The sequence below is a fragment of the Macrobrachium nipponense genome, chromosome 22, assembly GCF_015104395.2.
Source record: "Macrobrachium nipponense isolate FS-2020 chromosome 22, ASM1510439v2, whole genome shotgun sequence".
NCBI lineage: Eukaryota > Metazoa > Arthropoda > Malacostraca > Decapoda > Palaemonidae > Macrobrachium > Macrobrachium nipponense.
Window position 1 is genome coordinate 42018594 of NC_087213.1, and position 26843 is coordinate 42045436.

Genomic DNA, 26843 nt, shown 5'->3' on the forward strand with positions numbered 1-26843 from the left:
GCGTCCGCTGGGGTACTCCGCCCTGGTGGCCTTCTCTAGCCGAGGGCCATGGGGCCTTGGCCGAGGGTGAGGGGGGCGGTAATCACTTCTGCAGGGCAGCCTGCTTTAGCCACACACAGGGTTGCCACCAGGGCATCCATCGACGGGATGCCCTGCAGGCTACAACAGGACCAACACTCCTTCAGGAAGGAGTCGTCTCCGCGAGGTACAACCTGTGAAGGATAAAAAGACTCCGTGGGCCTCTCACTGGGCGGGGGGCCTGCAACAGACTCACCTAGGTCCCCTTACTGGGAGGGGACGGGAATACTCCGGCAGAGGAGTTGACGACTTCAGCAGCTGCTGCTCCTGCTACAAAGAACCTCCGAAAGGTACTTCTTAGTGGGCAATTTATTCTTTGTTTTCCTCTTGGTGGAAGCTAGATCCCACTGGTGGTTTGTCCAAGATACACAATCTGTGTACGTGGAATCACGAGAACAAGGAGAGCCATGGCATTTGTTGCACAAAGCGTGGGGGTTGATCTTTACGGGAGAAAGTCCCCACAAACCCTGCCCTCAGGTCCAGGGCAACGGACGTTGCGGTACTTCCATGTTAGAAACACAAACTCACACAATGGAAGAAAAAAACTCACTCACAAAGAATACAGGAAAACAAAGGAAAAACGGACCGATAACCAGACGACAATCAGGTGCGTGTGAACGCGATGGCAACCAGGAAAGGACTGGAGCTCATGTAAGGGGCTTTGCGGTTACACCTGTTTACTATCCCAAGTAGTATGCAACAGTCCTCTTTTTATACAGACCCATAATGTAGACAATGGTAAGTAATCAGAATCCTTTTTTGTCATCATGCTGGGTTGGTAAAATTAGTCCATTTTCTTTTTGATAGCAGTTTCAGTGATTTGATCTCCATAGCCATTGTCAGCAATCTGGTTGAGTTCATCATGTAAGTCTCCAAGATGTGCTGTGTGTGAAGAGTGTAGACATAAACACTCATGACAGACTTTTTGTATGCGTCTTGGCATTCTCCTCGTGCATTCAGCAACGGCTGGCATTCATTACTTTTGTATATATGTTCATTTTAAACTGACCTTCTTGTTGTTTCATCAGGGCATTAAAGCCTTCTGCTGGCTGTCTGTGGTGAAACTGAGGACTGAACTTTGATGTATCGTCCATAAATCAAAGGTTTTTATGTTCTCCAAAGTCCTTCCTTCGATGGTGGCCATGTACATATTTGCAAAAAGGACCCCTAGTGGTGATCCCATATTGAAAAATGGGTCACAGTCAGTAACATCATAATTGGGGAAGAATTCTAAAGCAGAAAATAAATGTTCTCAATAAGAGAACCACACAAATATACAAAGCCATAGGCTCTACCAACACTTCACCAAAGAAGAACTTTCAAAAGGGAAAGCATCTAAATTCCAAAATCTATGCTAACCGCTCACAACTGAAAGTCAGTCGAGAACCAGCAGAAAACAATTGAACTCCTTGCTGAAGTTGCTCCTCTCTTGCCCTGAAAGTGGGAGAGGTCAGACATTCACCTACACCGACAACTAGCACTACAGCAATTTTCAGTTTTTAAGCTGCAGGTGAGTGAAACTGTGAGCAATGCAATTACTTAGTAAGTTAAATATATAAAATTTAATATTAGTAGTTTCTCATTCAAATTGCTGTAAAAGGAATTCTATTCTGTAGTTCTCATTTTCAGTATGCTATACTGATAAAACCAGTGCTTTACTGAGATTATTAAATATTCTCTAATACCAATAACACAACAACAAGCACTTTCACTGATTTGGAATACAGCCAAACTGAATGTGCACTTCCAAATTTTTAAATAAATGAATTAACTACCGTATTCAAGTAGTACAGCATATTATATTTGTGAAACTATCATGAGGATAAATACTCAAATATAAATGTTTATGAGAGATCCCTGTTCAAGTCACCTTTTACTCTTTGGTCGCACATTTACATGAAGGATTTCTAAAAATCTTTTTTTCTTCAAATTACTTACATGAATTTCAAACTTCCAACTGTTGACAGCTTCATCAGTAAGGATTTTTGTAAAGGAAATTGTGAGACCTTCACGAAAGAATCTTTGACAAGCCTCACTCCTAGTGTCAAGACCTGAAATGGAAATTTTCAATAACAATAGCCTTTAATAACAGTACATTAAATGAAGCTAACTGACACAATGCATAAAATAAAATAAAAAAATTTAGTACATAACATGACATTTTTACTACAATAAAGTTGAGTATATACTTAACAAGTAATAACATTGCTAAAAGTTTCTACCTTGGGCAGTCTAAAAATTCAAACTTTGTGGATGCCCTAATTAACTGTTCGAGTGTAGGTAACCAGCCCCGCTCACTTTCTGGGTTTAGAGGATCAACTAAGCAGAGCTTCAATTCGTTTGCACCCTTTATGTGTCCAAGCGAGGGAGGGAGGGAGGGAGGGCTCTGATCATGTCATTACTTGGTTTTATTATATTATTATAAAAATGTCATTTTTGTATAAGAAACTTAACTAGTACAGATAGTCCCCGGTTAACAGCGGATGCAGTGAATGGAGATTTGGTTTTAGGGCTCTTATCTAGAGCCATAAAATCGGCGATTTATGGCGCCATAATGGGCCAAGTTTTGGTTATCAGTACCATAAGGTGCCGGTGACAGAGTTATGGCGACATAACACACCTAACAGAGGTACCATTAACCGAAACTTGGCACCGTAGATCACCGAGTTTCGGTTAATGGCAGTTTTCGGTCATCGGCACCCCGCCAATAACCGGGGACTGCCTGTAGTTCATTCCACATTGAGGGGAGGTGGGAACTATGGACATACTGTACTCCAGACCATTAAGAGAGATAATGATTTTGAACTAGAACAGTTGCCAGCATTTATACAATGTTTGCCGATTACTTACCTGGCAAGGGATCAAGAGCAGAAAAATACTGCCTCTGGTTAATGATTGCTCCTCTTGACCTTTAGTGCATGTGGCTGCATAGCCCAAACCAGTCCCTACATGAATGGGAACTTTGCAGCGATGCAAAGTAAAAAGATGCCCTTGCCCTGGGCAAAGACCAAATAAAAAATCATAACGCAGTTCCCTACACTGTAAAGAAAAAAATTGCCACCAAGAACTGGTGGGTACTCTAGGTACTATGTAACCCACGCCTTCCCATAAAAAACTCAACACCTATTACAAGGCGAGGAATAGAAGAGAGACAGAGGACCCCCCTATGCTCCCTCTCCCAACACCATGCCAGCCACAGATAAGGGTCCCAACGCACTGCAATTTCATAAACTGTCCGGACTTCATGAGCCTTTACTTAAATGTAGCTAGGACATACTCTCAAATCTGGGAGTGGGATTTCTTCATTCTATGGAGATATCTTATTGCCCCTAATGGACAGAGAAGTATTTCCTCTTCTTCTGGTCCCAGAAGATCTGTTCAACTCTAAAATGTGAAGGAACTGGGCCAGGAATTAGAGGGATTCTCATTTTGGCTAGGAATCCAAGAGGGAACAGACTGCATTTCCTTGAGAGAAACCCACTCTCTTATTGATTGCTTGTAACTCACATGTTTGGATGTGGCCAAGGCTACTAGGAAAAGGGTTTTCTTGGTAAGCTTTCTCAAAAAAGTAATCTGAAGAGGTTCGTAGGAGGAATCTTTGAGCCATTTCAAGATGACGTCCAAATTCTAGGGGGGCAGTTATGTATGCTTCATTAGCTTGAAAGTGTCAAAAGACTTGAGGAGATCATTTACATCCTGATTAGAGGACAAGTCTAGACCTCTGTGCTTAAAGATGGAGCCGAGTATTGATCTGTATCCTTTAATAGTGGATGCAGCCAAGTTTCCTGAAGGTCCTCAGAAAGAGTAGAAAATAGGCTATTTTGTTATGATGGCTGCACCATCATCTGAAAACTGTCGATTTGAACCGATCAAGATTGCTATAATTGATTCATTTAAGGTAGATTCTTGTGCCTACGACACGTTTGTTTGGCGGCCTCTGATTGGATGGTACTGGGAGGTAGGCCGCTCGCTCAGTGTCTCGTTATTCTCATCTATGGCTTAGAAAACTAGCAATGTTTATATTTCTTCATTTATCTCATGTTTTGCACAAGATAGGAAAGGTTTGGTCATACCATAGGAGTCAGTATTAATTGTACAACTAAGTCCTCTTTTCCCAAAATCAATAAGATAAAACACAATGGAATTACGATTAAAAGTGGAGAGAAAAGCATTTAATTCTTTATACCTGTTTTTATTTAACATGGGTTTTGCATCATTAGCGCAATCAAGATAAAATAAAACTTAGTGTTTTCATACAACACATTCACCCTGAATACGCTGGTGTTTTCAGATTTTGGATGCGTGTAATATGTGAAGAGAAACTGAAGAATGTGTCTTATTATGTTGCGCCCGTAAATGATTAAAGTTTGATGGTATTAACGAGAGACTGAGATCTGCAAGACAATGTGCTTGTCATCTCAGCAAGAGATTTGAGTTGCAAATTAGCGATATAAGAGGTTGCAGTTTCGACAATATTTTCCATTTTATATCATTACATATTCTGTAATTAAATACACAGAATTCCCATTATGACTGCCGTATATTTTCAATCCAATATCATATAGTATGTCTGGGCATATCTGATAAAGAACAAAATAATAATAATCAGATGGATGCATCTGGTATCGTTAGCTCAGATCTAGGCAGGCCGCAGGGAATTCAGTCCAGCAAAGAAGTTGAACTCTGTGGACAGACAATTTCGCATTCTTCAACTCAGCTTAAGCTGTAACCAGGGTGTTTCAGAATATTGCTTCCAATTTTAATATATGATGAATATATTTTTACACAAAATAGATATCAGAGACTTGTTTGAGTGATATGAAATAATAATCTCAGTGAAGTAATGAACAACAAAGAATTGAGAAAGATTGACGTCGTTTAGGGTTAGGTTGAGTCAAGTACGGATGCAACATAATAAGACATATTCTTCATTTTCTCTTCACATATTACATGCATCTAAATTCTAAAAGCACCGGCTTATTCATGATGATTTTATTGTATGAAAATACAAGTTTTATTTCATCTTGATCGCATGAATTATTAAAAATCTGATGATAATTATTATTGATTTCAGGGAAAGATTATTTAGTTGTACAATTAATACTGAATCCTTTGGTATGGCCTAAACTGCCCTATCTTTTGTAAAACATGAGATAAATGAAGAAATATAAACATATTGCTAGTTTTCTAAGCTACAACCAAAAATATGACGCAATGAGTGAGCAGCCTACCTCCCGTTACCAGCCAATCAGAGGCCGCCAAACAAACATCTCGTAGGCACAAGAATCCACCTTAAGTGAATCGACCATAGGTAGACAGCTACATCCAGCAATAGCTTCTGCAGCTGATTTTGAAAAACCCTTTGCCCTGACGAGGCGTTTGACAGTCTGAAGCCTGTCAGAGCCAGAGTGGACAACCTTTGGTGGAATCTGGGGCAAAGAGGCTGTTTGACAGCGATGGTTCTTGTGGCAGGAACTTCAGAAATTCCACCAACAAGTTTAGGAGACCTGGGAACCATTCTTTCCTTGGCTAATATGGTGCTACTAGGGTCATGGAGATGTCTTGATGATAAGTCAGCATGTCGATTGCCTCCCTGATTATACTGAAGGGTGGGAAGGCATAATACGTCCAGACCTGTACAATCCTGAAACATACAGTCCGTCGACCATGCGAGAGGATCCCGGACAGGGAAGCAGAATAAAGGAAAACTATGATTCCTCGAAGTAGCAAATAGATCTATGTAGGGTGTGCCCCACAGCCTCCATAGATCCTTGCAAACTGGAGGGTCCTCGGTCCACTTGGTTTAAAGGACCTGACTGAGGTGACTCAAACTGTCTGCCAACACATTTAAGTCTTCCAAGAATAAAGCGAATCATAATCTAAACCTGGTTCAGTTCTGCCAATAGGAGCTCTCTTGCAGTCTTGTAAAGAGAGAACAAGTGGGTGGCCCCAGTTTCTAAATGTAAGAAAGTGCTATCATATTGTCAGCGTGGACAACTACTGTCTTGCCATGAACAAGGGCTGAGAAGGCCTTCAATTCCTTTGTTGATGTGAGTGTTCCTTAACTCTTTAGACATATTACCACCACTTCTTGTTTCCCTAGAGGAGCTCCCAAACCCAGATTCTGAGGCATCAGAGTAAAAGTCAAGGTCAGGGTTCAATGGAAGAAGGGATTTCCATAACCACCAACGAAGGTCCTGTTTGATCCCTTCCATAATTGCAAAGCCAAAGGAGTCTGGTAGGGACTAATTGCTCCCATTTCCCTTTTAAAAAAATTGCAGGGGTTTCATGTGCACTCTCCTGCCCAACCTTAGGAATTGTTCCACAAAACTGGGGTTTCTAAGACTCATCCATTGCATGGCTGAGCAAGATTGGAGATAAAAATTTCTGGACTGTTTAAAGGCAGGAGGCAAGGCAGGAGGCAACTCTTTGGGAAGATAGAGAAGCATGAAAAGCTTAAGTCTAGAATCAAAATTAAAGAAAGAATTTTCTATGTAGGAGTCATCAGAGATTTCTTGTCGTATATTAAAATCCCCAATTCACATGTCAAGCAAAGGGCCATTTCTATGTTCTTCACACATTTTTCCCTTGATGGAGATAGGAGAGACTCAAACTATGAAGCCATTTTCCCAGCAGGGCGAGAATAAAAATTAATACCTGTGGAGCCGTGGACAGACCAAAGCATACGACACGGAACTGGAACACTTTGAGGTCTCTCTCTGAAAGGAATGAAGTAACTTTTTCTTAGGACCTTGATTACCTGTGGTTCCACATCCCCGTGGCTCCTTTCATCCCGAAAGAAGGGTAGTCAGGCCCCCTACCAGAGTGTGAAGGATAAAGTTCTCAGCTCCTAGTTGCTTGCTTATGAGAGGCTCTCTTGCACAGTCTCAAGGCTGGGTGTAGGTTCATTCAAGGTCTGGCTTCTTCCAAGAAAGGGCTGGAGTTGGAGGGGGGGAGAGGGCTCTCACTGGAGCAGCAGGAGACCTTAGGTTTCTTAATGGACTGGGTAAGAAGGTCGCTGGTTGCCTTTTTCTGCAAAGCCGACAAGACTTCTTTAACAACCTCCTTAGGATACAGGTGAGATTTATCCAAGGAGGAGAACAGGAGGGCTGACTTCTGGGTTGAGGAAACCCCTTTCAAAGTGTACATACATACACCACCGCTCTCTTTTCTTTGAGATGCATAAAGGAAAGTGGGAAGAAAGTTCAGCAGATCTATCTCTAATGGCCTTGTCGGTGCATGAAAGCACTCTTAGCCAATCAGCTGAAAAGTCTTCAACCAGATAGGGACAGTCCTTAACCTTCCTAGCAATCCAGTCAAGAAAACTGTATACCTCCAAACCCTTGAAAATAGTTTTGGTCATGTGGTTGAACTCCAAAGAGGATCACATGACCTTAGCAGCGGAGAAAGTAGCCCAACGATTCACGTCAACCAGGCCCGAGAAGTCCCCTTGTGAGGAGGCAGACACTCCCAGAGAGGGAGGCCTCCCTGGTGGCATAGAAATGCTAACTCCTTTTAACTAAGTTATTAGGAGGAAAAGCTAAGGTGGCTTTGCCTAGTTCTCTCCTAGAGGCCAACCAGTCATCCACTTCATGAAGAGCATTCTTAACAGAATAAAAAAGCACTAACTTCAGAAGAACAGTATGATTCGATATGTTTTCTTAATCAGGAAAGTCGACACAGGAGAGGCTGGGTTCGCAGGAATGAAGAAACCTGAAAAAGTCAAGGAAGTACCTCAACAAAGCAGAGTAAGCTGAAGTAGGGGCAGTATTCTGTCACACTCCTCCTCCTCCTCAGACAACAGAAAAAACAAAGCATCCTTAGCCTTGGTGATAACTGGCATTTTTTTTCAAAAATTCATAAAGTCGTCCACTTGGTGCTTAAGGGGGAGGGGGGCAAAGAGATGAGTCTTCATGTAGCAAAGAACGTGGTTTCAGAAGAACAGAAGCCTGCACCAAGATATCAAAAACTGTTGCCTGAAAGCCTAAATTGGAAGTAGAGCTGTCTGCAGCAGAAACTATGTGCGTATAAGCTGAACGTCAGGAAGGTTATAGGACTGGCACATGCGAGCACAAGTCAAACGTCAGGAAGATGAGGCAGACTGGCGTGTGAGAGCATGAGTCGAACGTCAGGAGGGTGAGGCAGTCTGGCTCACAAGAGCACGAGTCACACATCAGGAAGGTAGACTGGTGTCTGAGAGAGGCTTCCTGGCACTTTGGAATCAAAAGAGGACAAGTTGAAGAAGCAGAAGGCAGGACAGCAAAATTGTAAGAGGGTTGAGGATAGAGACTAGTGTGCTTAGACCTCTTGGTCAGAGGCGGAAAGCTATCCGCAACAGTGAGTGCCTCTTGAGCAGGTGTGAAGAGACCTGGTAGCACGGTTGGTGCTTCCTGCTCAGACTATCTTCTGAATCTGAAGAAAAGACAAAGTGCAATTAAAGAGCCACCTTTCCAATGGCATTCTGTCAAAGCTTGTGGGGGGGGGGGGTCCTATGGGCAAACACCATTGGCACCCCCCCCCGACTTCCGGTATGTCTTCTCCCTGGTGGGGGGAGCATTGACGGGAGGGATCGCCACCTCCTAACACTAACACCAGGCACTACATAAACACTATATTTCTCAACAAAAGGACTGAACGATGAACCCAACTCCATCACTGCTTGGGCCAAAACAAACTGAACTTACGATCAAACCTTTATTCAAGGTCAGCAATAGCGTTGCGGTCAGAAGCACATGAACCTGGAACAGGAGTTCATTGCAATGGTGTAGGACTATGGATATGAGAAGCAGGAAGTTGAGAAGAAATAGCACTAGGCTCAACAATGATAGATCCTTGACTAGGCTCTAAAATAGTCTTACTTTCAGCTCTAATAGCTGCTTTCCTCTTCCTTATCTTTATCAAGTTTTTACAAATTAGAACTAATACGTTCAACTTTTTCTTGTACTAATCCTGGGATTCACGGACACCGAGAGGGAGAATCATAGCAAGGCTTAGATAATCTGGTCTTACACCCAAGAACAAAACCTAGCCATCGAAGTGCAAGTCGGACATTTCAATAGCCAATATTAAGCTAACCAAAGCTAACTGAAACAAACCTTCAAAAGTTACAACAATATCTGAGTACTTCACCAAACTGAAGCAAAAAAACCATCCAAAACATGACGAAGTAGACCGCAGGAAAAACCAACAATGTTGGTTGGGAGCTGGTAGCAAATGAATTGAAGCTATCTGCCTAGTTGTTCCTTACAATACCCGGAAAGTGGGCAGGGCTGGCTACCTACACTTAGACAGGTAATTAGCACTACCACAAAGTTTGAATTTTTAGGCTACCGTAGGTAGAAACTATACTATATATTAATTACTTGGTAAGTTTCTTATACACAACTTAATTTAATACAATAATTAAGTATCCCAACTTACCTCTTGTGCATAAATCAATAGATGCCTCAAGTAAAATTTCGAGCTCGCACTTAGGCAGGACCGGGACTACCCACCGCTGACGATGAATCATTTCATCTAGCCTCGCCAGGGCAGCTAAGGGAAAGTCTGGCTCTCCCCCTGCTATTTCTTCACCTTCGCCATCGCCCAACACCTCTCCATCACCACCCTAAAAAACAATTTTTAATTCTGTAAGATAAAAGTATTCCACAGGGAATATAAGGGTCCAAAAAAGAAAACAGCTTCCTTGTTATAAAAAATTAGCATTAATTGAAATTGCCATTATTACTAAGAAACCTAAAACTGATGATTCATGAATTATTCAAAATTATTTCCACTAGATGCAAAAACTTTGTTTTTCAAAGATAAGTTACATTCTCTATAATTTACAAATGCTTTCAATGCCTGCGTCAAGCAAATTATATTTATGCAAATTAGAAATTATATTCTAATCAAAGGCAAATTTCTGGAGATTAGTCCAGCTACGTTTCATTACTATTAAATATGTTGGTCAAGGTAAAATACAAACCACTTTCATTCACTAACCCAATTATATCAGAGGTTACCCACAAACACCAGGACAAAAAGATAATCTACTATGAAGCTCCTGATAATCAGTAAAAAATGACCTGCCTTCTGCACTCTGTTGATACCATCAGGACACTTATGATCAAAAGAGTGGATTTGGTCATAACAACCCTTCCATCTCTAGCTTGCTGATACGAAGGGCTGACAACTTACAGCGGGGGGGCACTCTTGATCCTTCACATATACTAACAGACTTATAGATTTTAGGAATACATGCCAAGCACTGGGGCAACTTAGGTCATTCAGCACTTAAACCCAATAAAGGCAGACCCCGGTTATCGGTCAGGGTTACGTTCTAACGGCATGACAATAAGCAAAAATTGCCAATAACTGAAAATCGGCATCAATAACTGGAGATCACCACCTCTGTTGTGTATGTACGTACCAGTGCTGATAAGCATAAATTGGTACAAAAAATGACTGATTTTCATTGCCAGACAAGCACCACAAAACCGGATCACTGTTAACCCTTAAACACCAAAGAGGCATTTTAAAAATCGTCTCCCGTATGCCGGCGGCGTTCGCGAGTGAGCGCCGAAGCAATTTTTTTTTTTTTTTTTTTTTTTTTTTTTTTTTTTTTTTTTTTTTTGTTTTTTTTTTTTTTTTTTTTTTTCAAAAATCACAGCACGCTTATTTTTCAAGATCAAGAATTCATTTTTGGCTCCTTTTTTTGTCATTGCCTGAAGTTTAGTATGCAACCATCAGAAATTTAAAAAAATATCATTACCATATATAAATATTGCGATATATGACAGCGAGGAAAAAGAATTTCATATATTGTATTCAAATTGCGCTGTGAGCAAAACAGTTAAGGCTAGCGAGTAAATTTTTTGTTGTTGTATTGTACACTAAATTGCAATCATTTTGGTATATAACACATTGCAAAACGATCAAGGCAACACAGAAAATATTATCACAAAATGACCCATGAATTCGTAACGTGCGGACGTAAAAAAAAAAGCAGTTTTCAAAAATTCACCATAAATCGAAATATTGTGCTAGAGACTTCCCGTTTGTTGCAAAATGAAGGTAATTGATTAAATATTACTATACTGTAAGTGTTGTAGCTTACAATTGCAGTTGTTGACCATTTCGGTCGAGTTAAAGTTGACCGAAGGATGAATTTTTTCTATTTATCGTTATTTATATGAAAATATTTCAAAATTTATAAAAGCTACAACCATGGGTTACTTTTTGTTGTATTCTACATGAAATTGCACACATTTTCATATATAAAACTTAATGTAATGGCTAATTTATAATGGTGTAAACATTACGACAATTGGACGAAAAAATTTATGATTTTTTCGGAAGTTACTGCGTGGACGTAAGGAAAAAGTTTATTTCATAAATTCACCATAAATAGAAATATTGTGTTAGAGACTTCCAATTTGTTTCAAAATAAAGGTAAATGATTGAATATTTCTATAATGTAATAGTGTTAGCTTACAATTGCGTCTTTTGACCATTTCGGTCAAGTCAAAGTTGACCAAAGGTTGAAATTTTGGCACTTATCGTTATTTATATGAAAATATTTCAAAAATGATATTGTCATGATACAATAAAGTTTCATACATACTTACCTGGCAGATATATACTTAGCTATAAACTCCGTTGTCCCCGACAGAAATTCAAATTTCACGGCACTCGCTACAGGTAGGTCAGGTGATCTACCGCCCTGCCCTGGGTGGCAGGACTAAGAACCATTCCAGTTTTCTATCAGATTTTCTCTCTTCCACCTGTCTCCTGCGGGGAGGCTGGGTGGGCCATTTATCGTATATATCTGCCAGGTAAGTATGTATGAAACTTTATTGTATCATGACAATATCATTTTCATACATTCAACTTCCCTGACAGATATATACTTAGCTGATTGGCACCCTTTGGTGGAGTGTAAGAGACAGCTAACTACCGAAATAGACAGGTAAACAACATATGTTGTAGGTATTTATAGACCTTGGTTCCTACCTGATTAGGCAAAAGACTTCATGGCTACTGCCTAGGAGTTTGCTTCGCCTCAAGAGCCTTAGCGAGATATTGATCTGTGGCCGAGAGTTCTTGTGGGTCTGTCGATGGGGTCTTATCCACTTACTCGGCAGAGCCTAACTGGCATTTGTCAATGGGCGCTAATCCACTAGCATGACAACACGCCTTATTCAAGGAGCACAAAACCGATCCCGATCACCAGATCCTAACACCTGTGTTAGTTCTAAGATTGTCAAGAGTTATCCCCCAAACTCCTCACAAACAACCAATAACTCAAATTACACAGAAATCACCCAAACATTAAAGTAAAAAAAAACAAATTTTGTACCCCTCTATTAGTCAGATACAACCCGAGTTCCTTACTGAGCAATAGTGACGGCCGCCTGTGCGACATCTAGCACTCTTGCCAACAGAAAGTCAAGAACATATCTAACAAGAGGGTTACGCACGTATAAATAATTTAATGATCGATATTTACTCCAAGACCCAGGACCGTATCCGCTGACACAAACGGACCGAGAGAAAAACATTTCCCATAAGTTACCCGTACGTCCTTCAAGTGATGAGATGCAAAAACTGAATTGCATCTCCAATATGTCGCTTCGAGGATATCCTTTAGTGACATATTTCTTTGAAAGGCAAGTGACGTCGCAACTGCTTTAACTTCATGAGCTTCTAAGAAGTTTGAAGGAGTCATCTGGGCAATTATTATGCGCCTCCGTTATTACACTTCTAACAAAGAAGGCCAAGGCATTTTTCGACAGGTCTTTTCGGGTCTTTTACAGAGCACCATAGACCTTGCTGAGAACCCCCCCCATCTGCTTCTTTCTATTAAGGTAAAATTTGAGCGCTCTGACCGGGCAAAGGGACCTTTCTGTCTCCCTACCTACTAGGTTAGACAAGCCTTTCACTTCAAAGCTCCTGGGCCATGGCTTTGAAGGATTTTCATTTTTCGCCAGAAACAATGTCTGAAACGAACAGATAGCTGCGTCTCCTTTAAAACCCACACGAGACTCTAGGGTGTGTAACTCACTAGTTCTCTTGGCCGTAGCGAGGGACAACAGAAACAAACACTTTCTTGTAATGTCCCGAAAGGAGGCAAGATATGGAGGTTCGAACTTTTCCGAAGTCAGGAATCTCAGGACCACGTCCAGATTCCAGCTCGGAGCTCTTGGGTTTCTCGACTTTGAAGTCTCAAAAGACCGAATCAGATCGTGTAGATCCTTATTGTCAGCCAATTCTAGGCCTCTATTCCTGAATACGGCTGAAAGCATACTTCTGTATCCCTTTATGGTGGAAACATAAAGGTGTGATTCCTCCTTCAGGAAAAGAAGGAAATCGGCAATTTCGGTCACAGAGGTATTGGAGGAGGACAGCTTCCTCGACCTACACCATCTTCTAAAGACTTCCCACTTTGACTGATAGACTCGCATTGTAGAAGATCTGCGGGCTCTAGTGATCGCGCTTGCAGCCTTGTGAGAAAAGCCCCTCGCTCTGACGAGTCTTTCGATAGTCGAAAGGCAGTCAGAGCAAGAGCGGGGAGGTTTTGATAATACCTCTCGAAGTGGGGTTGTTTGAGCAGATCTGTTCTGTTTGGAAGAGATCTGGGGAAGTCCACCGTCCACTCCATTACCTCTGTGAACCAATCTTGAGCGGGCCAAAATGGGGCTATAAGTATTATCCTTGTCCCCTTTGAGGCCACGAACTTTCTGAGCACTTCCCCAAGGATCTTGAATGGGGGAAAGGCGTATGCATCTAGGCCCGACCAATCTAGGAGAAGGGCGTCGACTGCGAATGCTCTGGGGTCCTCTACCAACGAGCAGAAGATGTCTATCCTTTTGGAGAGGAACGTGGTGAACAGGTCTATTTGAGGTCTCCCCCAAAGAGACCAGAGACGTTGACACGCTTCTGAGTGGAGGGTCCATTCTGTGGGAAGGACCTGGTTCCTCCTGCTCAGCCTGTCCGCCCTCACGTTCCTCTCTCCCTGAACAAATCTTGTCAGGAGTATTATATTCCTTTCTTCTGTCCAGACTAAAAGGTCTCTCGTCAATTCGTAGAGGAAGAACGAATGCGTCCCGCCTTGCTTCCGTATGTATGCCAGAGCGGTGGTGTTGTCCGAGTTCACCTGGACCACCCCGTCTCTGACTATTGACTTGAAGCCCTTGAGTGCAAGATGTATGGCTAAGAGTTCCTTGCAGTTGATGTGCCATGACACCTGTTCTTCTGTCCAGGTGCCCGACACTTCTCTTGTTCCTAAAGTTGCTCCCCATCACGTCTCCGAAGCGTCAGGATACAACACTTGGTTTGGGTTCCAAATTTCTAGGGACACACCTTTGTTTTCCTCTAGAGGGGGCAACCACCACTTTAAGTGATCTTTCACTTCTAGTGGAATTGGAAATGTGTCTGCGAGCTGTCCTGTCTTCCAACTCCAGACCCTTTTTAGGAAGAATTGCAGGGGACGAAGATGAAGTCTTCCTAGAGGAAAGAACTGTTCCAGCGAGGAAAGGGTCCCCAGAAGGCTCAACCATTTCCTCGCTGAACTGCGTTCCTTCCCTAAGAAGTTCGAGACTTTTAAGCAACCTCGTGTGAGTCTCTCCTGAGAAGGAAAAACTCGAAAATCCCAAGAATCCATCCGAATCCCCAGGTACACCATGTTCTGGCTGGGGATCATCTGAGACTTCTCGAGGTTTACGAGTAATCCTAGCGACCTTATCAGGTCTAGTGTCGTTGTAAGGTCCTCCAAACACTGGCTCTCCGATCTGGCTCTGATGAGCCAGTCGTCTAAGTATAGGGAGATGTTTATTCCCTTTAGATGAAGCCATTTTGCCACATTCTTCATCAAGTCCGTGAAAACCTGAGGAGCTGTGGACAGGCCGAAACACAAGGCCCTGAACTGATAGATCCTTCCTTTATCATGAAACGAAGGTACTTCTTCGACGAAGGATGAATCGGGACGTGGAAATAGGCATCCTGTAGATCGAGAGATACCATCCAGTCTCCTTGGCGTAGGGCTGAAAGGACCGATGCAGATGTTTCCATGCTGAACTTCTCCTTTTCCACATATCTGTTCAGTGCACTTACATCTAGGACTGGTCTCCATCCCCCCCGAAGCCTTCGTGACTAGAAAAAGGCGATTGTAAAATCCTGGGGAGTGGTGGATCCAGCACTAGTTCGATGGCCCTCTTGTCCCACATTTGTTCCACCATCTGTAGAAGAGTATCCCTCAGTACAGGGTCCTTGTATCTGGCGGACAGTTCCCGAGGAGTTGACGTCAGGGGAGGACTGTCCTTGAAGGGGATGTAATATCCCTTCTTGATAACCGACAGCGACCAGGCGTCGGCTCCTTTCTGTGCCCAGGCTTCCGCATATTCCTGGAGCCTGGCACCTACTGGTGTTTGGAGGATTTTGATATCATTTTCTCTTTTTAAAGGGTCGGAAGGCAGATCTTCCTCTCTTCTCTGTATTCTTCCTTTTGGAGAGTGATCGAGAAGGAGGGCCTCCACGAAAGGGCGGTTGAGAGGTACGAGACCCTTTCTTCTCTTCTATGACCACAGGTCTGTTCTTCTTAGAAGATTGTATCAGCAGGTCCTGAGTCGCCTTCTCAGTTAGTGAGTGCGATATATCCTTCACTAACTGAGAAGGGAACAAATGGTCTGATAAGGGAGCGAAAAGTAAAGCAGATCTTTTGCGAAGGAGAAACGGCTTTAGTTAGAAAGGAACCATAAACCGCTCTCTTTTTCAAAATCCCCGCTCCAAAGAGAGAAGTGACTTCTCCTGAACCATCCTGGACCGCTTTATCGATACATGCCAGGATGCTAAGTAATACTTCTGGGCTTAGGCCTTCTGAGTCGTGGGTCTTCTTGGCCAAAACCCCAAGGGACCAATCCAGGAAATTGAACACTTCCAGGACATGGAAAAGCCCCTTGTGGAGGTGGTCCAATTCAGACAGGCCGCACGTTGCTCGAGCCGAGTTTAAAGCATGTCTCCTCGAAGAGTCTACAAGACTCGAGAAGTCTGATTCCACTGAAGCAGGAAGAGACAGGCCCATGTTCTCTCCTGTCTCGTACCAAATGCCTCTTCTGCCTGTCAGTCTGGCGGGAGGCATACAAAACACTGTCCTCCCCAGTTCCTTCCTAGATTTTATCCAGGAACCAAGAGACTGGAGAGCCCTCTTCATCGAAATGGCTGGTCTCATTTTTAAGAACGATGACGACTTCAAAGCTTTGGCACTCGAAAAGAGAGAGCGAGGAGACGGAGGAGCAGCCGGGGTCAGAGCGTCTCCAAATTCTTTAAGTAGTAGTGCTGTAAGAATCTTATAATTCGACAGTCCTTCTCTCGTTGGAGCCTCGTCTTCTGAAACTTCTTCTAGTTCGAGTAGATCAGGAGATTGATCCCTTTTATCGGATAATTCTTCCGTAGACCTCACTTTTTCTGAAGGCGAAGGACTTCTAACCGGTGAGGGACTAAGTGACATCGCAGCTCTATGATGGAAAGCATGCGATGTTTCAGTCTCTAAAGGATATCCGCTAACTGGTGATTCTTACCTAGCTGGCGCCTGGCAGGCTCCTCACTCCTGGAAGGAGCCTGGCTCTTATCTGGCGCCTTGCACCTGGTTGGCTCTTCGCGCCCTGCTAGCACTTCTCTTTTGGGAGGCGAATCACTCTCAGGTGATGCCTGGCGCCTGGCTGGTGCTTCTGCTTCCTCGCGCCTGGTCAGCGCTTCGTTCCTGGAGGGTTCGTTGCGCCTGGCAGGAGATTGGCGCCTAGACAACCTCTTGATAGGAGGAGTGTTATCCTTTCTGCGAGGAGGATCTTTGGATAGAACTCCAACCAAGGATGATATCTGCTCTTGTACATTCAGCAGGATCTTCTTGGTAACCGCCTCTCTTTCCATTTCATAAGGAGGAGAGGGCGATCTGGAAGGCGCCTGAGGCTCCCTTACAGCAAAGGTAGTTGAAACAGCTCTCTTAGCTCTCGTGATAACCGAGGGAGCTTCTTCTGAGAAGCGCTCGGGGCCAGAATTAAAAGCAGGCGCTTTCCAGCTCCTCTTCAAGGGGCGAGAAAGATTTGTGTCTTTCCACCCGCGCCTCGGTGAGGAAGATTCTGAAGACGAGAAGCACTGACGCAGGACGCTTTTTCTATAGCGATCCCTGGCAGTCTGAGGCGATACAGAGCCTGCCGAAGGGACGCCTGACCGGTGGGGAACCTCCACAACCTCCGTAAGGGTTTTGACCTTCCTTCTCCTCTGGGCCAGGGAGCTTGGAATAGGTCTAGGCCTGGGAGCGTTGCAGAGCCGATCAGACGCCCCCTCCACTACACTGGGAACACTTACATCACTTGTTATATCATAATCACTCTGCTTACCTTCCAATGCCGCCATTTAGACCTGCATTCTTTGAAGGGTAGCCTTCAGGTCTGCAATTTCCGATGCTGAATCTGTCGGATTTGCAATCTGTGAACGGGCTGATACAGAGGGAGAATCATTTATTATATTATGAGGAGAAGCAGCTACAAAACTAGATATTGGTTCATTAGACCTAGATCTACTTAGGCTTTTAGGGCAGCTTTCCTCACTCTCTCTCTTTCTAACTTCTTCAAGTAGGAAGTTAGTCTTCCATTCTTTGGCACTTAAAACTTTCACACTCTTTACATGTGTTAGCCAAAGAACATTCAACCACTCTACAACATCGGCATACAGTGTGAGGATCTACCGAAGCCTTCGGCATCCTCACCTTGCAGCCTTCATTCACACACACTCTCACACCAACACTCGAGTCAGACATTCTTAAGAAAAATCCAAAAGCAAGTCCAAAAACCGAGTCCACGATAGCGAATGCCAATACAACGATCCAAGTACGTCACCAAAAGTTGGCCGAGAAGATCAATTGCGATGAAAAAAGAATTCCAGTCAGGAGGTAGTAACAACAATGTTGACACCACCGGCGACAGAGAAAATCTGATAGAAAACGGGAATGGTTCCTAGTCCTGCCACCCAGGGCAGGGCTGTAGATCACCTGACCTACCTGTAGCGAGTGCTGAGAAATTCGAATTTCTGTCGGGGACGAAGGAGTCTATAGCTAAGTATATATCTGTCAGGGAAGTTGAATGTATGAAACTGATAAAGGCTACAACCATTGGTTGTTTTTTGTTGTATTCTACATGAAATTGCGCACATTTTCATATATAAAACTTTATGTAACGGCTAATTTAAAATGGTGCAAACATTACGACAATTGGACAAAAAAATTTATTATTTTTTTCGGAAGAGTTACCGCGCGGACGTAAGGATTTTTTTTTTTTTTTTTTTCTTTTTTTTTTTTTTTTTTTTTTTTTTTTTTATAAATTCACCATAAATCGTAATATTGTGTTAAGAGACTTCCAATTTGTTGCAAAATAAATGCAAATGACTGAATATTATTAGAATGTAAGAGTTTTAGCTTACAATTGTGTTTTTTTACCATTTCGGTCAAGTTAAAGTTGACAAAAGGTTGATATTTTGGCACTTATCGTTATTTATAAAATATGTCAAAACTGATAAAAGCTACAACCATGGGTTGTTTTTGTTGTATTCTACATGAAATTGCACACATTCCACATATAAAACATTATGTAACGGCTAACTTAAAATGGTGCAAACATTACGACTATCGGACAAAAAAATTTATGATTTTTTCGGAAGAGTTACTGCGCGGACGTAAGGAAAAGTTTTTTTTCATAAATTCACTATAAATCAAATATTGTGCTAGAGACTTCCAATTTGTTGAATGAAGGTAAATGATTGAATATTACTAGAATATAAGAGTTTTAGCTTACAATTGCATTTTTCAACCATTTCAGTAGAGTCAAAGTTGACCGAAGGTTGAAATTTTGGCACTTATCGTTATTTATATGAAAATATTTCAAAACTGAAAAAAGCTACAATCATGAGTGATTTTTTGTTGTATTCTACATGAAATTGCGCACATTTTCATAGATAATACTCCATGTAACGGCTAATATAAAATGGTGCAAAAATTATGTAAAAGTGACGAAATAATTTCCGAGATGTGTCGCTGATACTTTTAAGTGCGAGAAGAAAGAAATTTGCGCTTGCGTGCCTGGGTAACAATTGTAAGCAAAACAACGTCTTGATCCGTAAGCTTCCAGCATCCCCCAAGGCGCGTGATTCAAAAGTTTTCGCCTAGTAGGCCTATAACTATTTTTCCGCGAATTAAAAAATTTTTTTTTTATATAGACGTACCATACGTCCAATCAGCACCCAACAGACAATTTACATTGACGTTTAATACGTCCAATAGGCGTTAAAGAGTTGATGGGCATGAAAGGTACATGCAAATATTAGCTCTGCAGGGAAGTATTCAAAAATTTATTTTAAAATTGAAAATTCATATCAGTCCTATTCTACATAACGTCATTTACAACATAACTAGGGTAATTATAATCGTAAGATGGTTGAAATACTAGCTAAATGGATTTTGTTGTTATACAGTTTGGTTCTTCATAGCTATACACACAACGTCAAAACAATACTTTCATCATTCTCTTCTGCTGTTTTTTAACTTATTTAACCAGAAAATGGGATAAAGTAAGGCTATTGTAATTTAGTCTCTTTCGCTCCCTGATTGTGCGCTGCTGCCTCACCTGTTGTGCGCAAAATTTTTAAATATTTTCAAAATAATGTCGTATCAGTATTAACCGATAACCTCATCGTAAAATCGGATTATCCTAAGACGAATTACTGTAATTGAATACTACCTGTACTTGGTCAATCTAATCTTGCAGCCTTCGCTACAATACTGAAGACTGGAAGCACTAGAATCAGATATACTAATATTCTGAGCTAACAAAGAAAACACTTATGACATAAAAGCAATTAAGCTGAATGCAACAGACGTAAAACCAACTGAATAAGAATGATGCTGTTGGCTTCTGTCACTTGTGAGTTCTGAATAAGAATGATGCTGTTGGCTTCTGTCACTTGTGAGTTCTTGTTGCAGTGGGCAGGGCCTGTCACCCCTGTACTGCAACAGTCACTTGTGCACAAATTTTTTGAATTTAGGATGCCATACAAGGCTAATCGCTAGCAAAGTAATTGCTAAAGTTACTTTTGTAAAAATGAGAAAATAAGATAGCTAATTACTTATTGATTTTTGCATGAAGTTTTCAACCTAAAATGTTCAGTGTTTATGGCTAAGTGGTTTTGACAAACTAGGGAAGCATGGGTGTGGAGTTAAAATTTCACATCTATAGAGTTTTATCTGACATTATCTGGGCAGGCCCTTGGCTATTACTGCAGATAATTAAAGGATTGCTGTACTATAATGCTTAACCTATCTAGACATGACTCTAATTTTAAATAGTATGGAAATACACCTAGCAGTCTCACTGAATTTTCAAAAATAACAGCATATTTTACATATAGTTGTACTGTAATTACATTTACATTTCAATAAAGGCAGTCCCAATTAATCAGCAGGGTTCTGTTCCCGAGGGCGTGCCAATAAGCGAAAACTGCCATTAACTGAAACTCAGTGATTTATGGTGCAATATAATGGGGCTTATGGCACTAATAACCGGTTATCGGCGCCATAAGCAACATTATGGCCCCTCTGTAAGTATGTTATGGCGCCATAAGGGACCGATGTCTAGAACTTGGCCTGTTATGGCGCCGCTATAAATCACTGACTTTTTGGCACTGGACGAGCGCCATTAAACCGGATAGCCGATAACCGGGGAATGGTAACCAGTATTAATGTGTATATATATGTATAATGCTTAAGACAGTAATAGGGTTTCAAGTTTTGGATGCTAAGACCTCTTGTACATAAAGTTAAACGGGAGAAATTTCAAGGCACTGAACATCTGAATTCTTTGCTCAACTTGCAGCCTCCTTAAAACAATATACCCATGAATACATAGGAACTACTGAAATCACTGAATATACTGACCTGCGGTGGAGTGTTGGGTGGTCCCTCCTGTGGGTCCTGGTTTGCTATCATTGCGATGGTCATAGCGCTGTTGAGTGGCACTGGTGCCCAGATGCCACAATCCTAACCATACATCAACTCTAGACTGAAATAAAGGGAATCAAAGTTAGAAAACATGATTATATTTTTGAGGTGAAACTTACCCTCAATCGTTAGCTTTATCTGTGGCTAATGATGGAGGATAAGTACCTAAAACATTGGTTTTACCATAAAAATGATATTGTTATGATACAATAAAGTTTCATACATACTTACCTGGCAGATATATACTTAGCTATAGACTCCGTCGTCCCTGATAGAAATTAGAATTTCGCGGCACACGCTACAGGTAGGTAGGTCAGGTGATCTAACGCCCCGCCGCTGGGTGGCAGGAATAGGAACTATTACCTTCTAAGGACAGATTCTCTCTTCCACCTGTCTCCTGCTAGGAGGCTGGGTGGGCCATAATCGTATATATCTGCCAGGTAAGTATGTATGAAACTTTATTGTATCATAACAATATCATTTTCATACATTCAACTTATCTGTCAGATATATACTTAGCTGATTGGCAACCCTCGGTGGAGGGCAAGAGACAGCTATTTACTGATTAGACAGGTAAACAACATACGTTGTAGGTAATAAATAAATAAAACCTTGGTTCCTATGTGTTTCAACGAAGGGTCGACTTCCTAGCTATTGCTAGTAGTCTGCTTCGTCTCAAGAGCCTCAGCGAGGATGTGACCTATGGCTAAGAGTTCTTGTAGATCTGTCAATGGGGTCTTATCCACTTACTTGACAGAATCTAGTGGGCATTTGTCAATGGGGTCTTATCCACTTACATGACAACACACCTATGCCTACTGGCATAATTAAGGAACACAACACTGATCCCGATCACCTGATCCTAACAAGAGGATTTGTGCTTAATTTGAAAAGAGCTATCCCCAAACTCATTTCAAATAACCCAAAGAAAATAGTATACTTATGTTAAAATAAAATTTTTTTAACTCACTAGTTAAGGATCAGTGTCGGCTCCCTATCCCAGCAACGTATCCGTAGACACGTAACCAAGAGAGAAGGATCTCTCATAGGTCAACTTGACCTCCTTCGTGCAAAGAGAAGACAACACAGGGTTGCATCTCCCGTAAATTACAGCTAATATGTCTCTCACGACATATTGTTATGGAAAGAACAAGAATTGTTAAAAGCTCGCACTTCAAGCGCTTTTAATTCTCAGCTGTTTGAAGGAATCATCAAATTACATAAGAAGTGCTTTAGAGATCACACTGTTCCAAAGAAGACCAGGGCTTTCTTTGAAATTGATCTCTTCTGGCTGAAGCCTAGAGCCTGGCTTGCGCCTGGCTGGCGCCTCGCGCCTGCCTGACACTTGGTTGGCGCCTAACTCCTGGAAGGCGCTTTTTGCCTGACTTATGGCTGGCACCTCGCGCCTGGAAGTAGCTTTGCGCCTAATTCCAGACTGGCACTATTTGGCGCCTGGCTGACTCCTCTCCACTTGCTGGAGCTTCGAGCTTGGTAGAGTCTCGAGGATGTCTGGCGATGCCCACATCGGACACTCTTATCTGTCCGATTTGTTCGCCTCTAGCGCATCTGCGCTAGGTTGGAGGCCCCCTCTTTCTCTTCATCAGACAATGACAGTGTTCCTTGAAACTGTCTGCCTCTGGCGTTTTTTACGCCTGTTTTGGCATATGGCACCTGGTTGGCGCTACATTGTCCAAAAGTCCTGAACATCCGCAATAGTTTATCAGGAGACTGGAGAAGAGTGGAAGAAGTTCTTCCACTTTGAGCTTTGGCATCTCCGGCAAGGGGAGGTGATTGTAATCAGCTACATCCAGTAGACGATAGGATATCTAACCGTACGAGAGATATGAGTCTTCCTCCGAGGAGGGTCCTCCTTGAATACTCCCGTGCTCACGAGATCTCTTCTTACATGTTGAAGGGGTGTCTCGTTGCAGAATCCTCCCTATCCTTGCCCGAAGGAAGGGAAGAAGCCTGGAAGTCGAAGGAGACTCCGAGCTGAAATTGGGAGTATTCCTGATTTCTAGCTCTTTATTGTATCCCTCTGAACACCTTCTGGGAAGCATTTCGAGCCGTCATCGCATTCCAAAGACTCTGTAGGCAAACGTTTGAACCATTCTACTGTAGATGAAAACGTAAGTACCCTGCCTGGACAACGAAACCTCTATCTGAAAACACTGAATCAGGAATAGGGGGTTTTAGTTCTTTTTGCCATATCATACTAATGCTAGGCAAGAAACCCCATTGCCTTTAATCTCCATACGGGGAGAAGCTGATGCGAGATTCCAATGCTCAAAAAATTCACTTGTCTTCTTGATCGTTTAGGACCAAGAGAAACAAAGAATTCCCTCAAAAAAATTTCTCAAAGAAGTTTGATGAGGAGCAGTTCCATCTTGTCGGAACATAGAATCTGTGGCCACAAAAAAGATCCCATTAGAAGCACATGATATCCTACTAGTCATATTGAGGTTTCGTATAAGATCCCGAAGATCTTAATCCTCTGCTATCTCCAATCCCTTTATAGAGACAGAGTATAGCCTTTTACTGCGTTCTTTGATAGCAGATATATACAAAGGTGATTCTTCCCTCTGAAAGGGAAGAAAAAACCGCTATGTGGTTCACAGAGGTATCTGAAGAGGACAGTTTCCTCATTCCCTCTAGCACGATCTGCAGCAATTCTATATCTTGTCCATGACTATAGTCATTTACCTTGAAAAATCCTCTCATTCATGTCCACTTCTGGTCAGTCTGCACGCAGACAGACTCAGAGTGGAGAGGTTGTTAAGGTCCATTTATAATAGATGCTGATAGAATATTCAGACTGTCTTGTAAAAGACTTCCAAAACATGCTGTGAGAAGAACGTGACCTCTGTGAATCCAACCTCTCTAAGGCCAAAATGAGGCATAAAGTATTATCCTCTCTTTCTTTGATGCCCTTTATCTTAAATTCTGTAAAGAATTTATATTTTAGGAGAAAAAAAGACTAAAGTTTATTCCCCTTTCTATAAAATAAAGATGGCGTATATTGCTACCTCTCTTGGTTCGAGGAAAAGGAAGCAGTCTACAGGAAGACTGTTCGTCTTCTACCTTGCTAAGAGATCTATGAAGAAGACTTTTCGCAGGTTCTCACAACTCTTTGCAATAAATGTTAAGACATACTTTCACAGTTATTATCGTCGATCGAGAAGGTTCTCACGGACATGCAAAATCTTGCATCGAACCTCTTAAGAATCGTAACATTCCCTGTCTGTTTTCCAAATAGGTTCTCTTTGTTAACGCGAACAGGAGCAAAAAGAGATTCTCGATGCTCTTTGCGATATGAGAGAGTCGTGGAATTGGCCTAAGTGATTAAATGGGTAACGAAAACAGGAACGAATCTTGCCGTTACCGAGCGTGCTGTCTGAGAGGCTACTGGACTCTTAGGTTAATAACTCGCTAAAACGAGAAAATATCTTGGATGTTGCTCTTGGCTCATTGCGCCAGGCTGGCGCTTTTTGGCGCATTGCGCCAGGTTGGCGCTTCTAGCGCTTTGTGCTAGGCTATTATTTGGAAGAGCCTCTATCAATGAATGAGAGCTCGTACGAATCTTGTTTAATTTGCAAACGATTGCCACTCTTTCTGTAAATGGTTGGTTGCATTATTTTAGAAAGGGGAAGATTTTAATATCGTCTTATTAGTAATGAACTAATTTTTTCCAATAAAAAAGGTTTCTAATTCCGATCTATCTTCCATTTCCTGTCCATCAAGTTGGGAGAAGAATGAGCAACCGGAAGAGAGCGCCTGCTTTCGTAAGGTGAAGAGCTTTTAGCAGTACTGATTCTAACCTGACAAGGGCTACGGCCGCCTGTGCGATATCTTGAGTCTCCGCCAGGAAAAAAACCAATCTTGCTCTTGCCTTTACTTGCATTAAGACTATCCTGAGAAGGGCGACGGCCGCCTGTGCGACAACTCCCGTCCTTATCAGAAGAAGGCCTCGAATGTCTTTCACCTTTCGCAGAATCAGGCTTTAACTCCATCTCCGATGAAGATCCTGGTTTATAGTTTAGGCGCTTTGCGCCTCGTTTCAGGCGCTTCAGGCACTTTGCGCCTCGTTTCAGGCGCTTTGCGCCTCATTTCAGGCGCTTCAGGCGCTTTGAGCCTTGTTTCAGGCGCTTTGAGCCTCACATTTCAGGCGCTTCAGGAGCTTTGTGCCTTGTTTCAGGCGCCTCAGGCTCTTTGCGTCTCGTTTCAGCACCTCTTTAGAATCCTCTCGCCTTGTCGGCGATTTGCGCCTGGCCGCCTCGTCCGAGCTGTCAAAGACTTCTATCGGACGGGATTTCTTAACGGGAAGGAAGAGATCCTTTCTCCTGGGAGGATCCTTCCTCAAAACTTCCATTAACGAAGATATCTACTGTTGCCTTTCTCCTAGGATCTTCGTACAGTCGTCTTCTTTCTCCGTATCCGATCTAGGGGAAGGAGGATTTAATGAATAAATGTCTTTCTTCTTCTCAGGTGGATAGCCTTCCGGAAAACTTTCCGGGATAGAATCCCAAGCTGGCGATTTCCACGATCTTTTAGAAGGTCTCGACAGCTTGTGAGAACTCCACCCTATTTTCCTTTCGATGAAGACTCGGATGACGAAAAAACACTGTTTTAGGATGCCTTTCCAACGGCTATCCTTGGCAGTCCGGGACGCTACTACAGATCCTGCCAAGGGGACGCCCGACCGTTGGGGATTCTCTGAAACCTCCTTAAGGCTTTCGACATTCCTTCTCCTCTGGGCTTGTGAGCTTGGAAGAGGTCTAGGCCTGAGAGCGAGACAGAGCCGATCAGAACGCACCCTCCACTATTTTAGGATGCCTTTCCAATGGCGAACTTGGCAGTCTGGGACGTTCTACAGAGTCTGCCGAGGGGACGCCTCATCGGTGGGGATTCTCTGAAACCTCCGTGCGGCTTTCGACATTCCTTCTCCTCTGGGCTTGTGAGTTTGGAAGAGGTCTAGACCTGGGAGCGAGACAGAGCCGATCAGACGCACCCTCCACTTCAATGGGGAACACTATATTCACTTCTTACCTTTAAAGAACTCGCTTTTGAGCTACATCCATTATCTTCAAATTTGCATATATAAATTTGTAGTTTCTGTGGAGTAAGAAGGTGATGAGGATGCAACAACTACTAGTACTGCTAATACTCTAACTACTTGTTAGCACAAACGCTATTAAAGCTTATAAAGTAAGTGTATCTAGTTATATGCTTTTCTGACTTCCTAAAGTCGGAAATTAGAGTTTAATATTTCCTCAATAAAGTTGTAACCTTTATTACATGTAATAATGAATAAATAGTAATAATTCCCTTTACTGCAAACTATGTGAGTGTCTACCGATAATTTCGGTAGTTTCACTTAGTATTTTCTTCAAAATTTTGAAGCGAAATTCATTAAAAAGTTAATAAAAGGGTATGCCGAACCAAAGACCCAGTACTTCCCTGCAAAAGACAGCCCAGAAGATCGATGGTGATGAAACACGAAAATCAAATCAGGAGGAACCGTAAACGTATGTTTACATTCCAAACGATAGAGAAAATCTGTCCTTAGAAGGTAATAGTTCCTATTCCTGCCACCCAGCGGCGGGGCGGTAGATCACCTAACCTACCTACCTGTAGCGTGTGCCGCGAAATTCGAATTTCTATCGGGGATGACGGAGTCTATAGCTAAGTATATATCTGACAGGTAAGTTGAATTGAATGTATGAAAATAATTATTTTTGAGGTG

At 42.4% G+C, this 26843-nt stretch overlaps 1 protein-coding gene across 4 annotated transcripts in view; it reads right to left on the bottom strand.

Moving 5' to 3' along the window:
- Positions 1-26843, bottom strand: part of LOC135198612 (probable ubiquitin carboxyl-terminal hydrolase FAF-X) — a 506622-nt gene that overhangs the window by 416872 nt on the left and 62907 nt on the right. For all 4 annotated transcript variants that reach the window (XM_064226360.1, XM_064226357.1, XM_064226358.1 and 1 more), the window contains exons 2-4: positions 21038-21161; positions 9499-9685; positions 2017-2129 (exon numbers count right to left, since the gene is read on the bottom strand). In XM_064226360.1, coding sequence (XP_064082430.1) covers positions 2017-2129; positions 9499-9685; positions 21038-21100 — 363 coding nt within the window. In that variant the 5' untranslated portion in view covers positions 21101-21161. The remainder of the gene's footprint in view (positions 1-2016; positions 2130-9498; positions 9686-21037; positions 21162-26843) is intronic.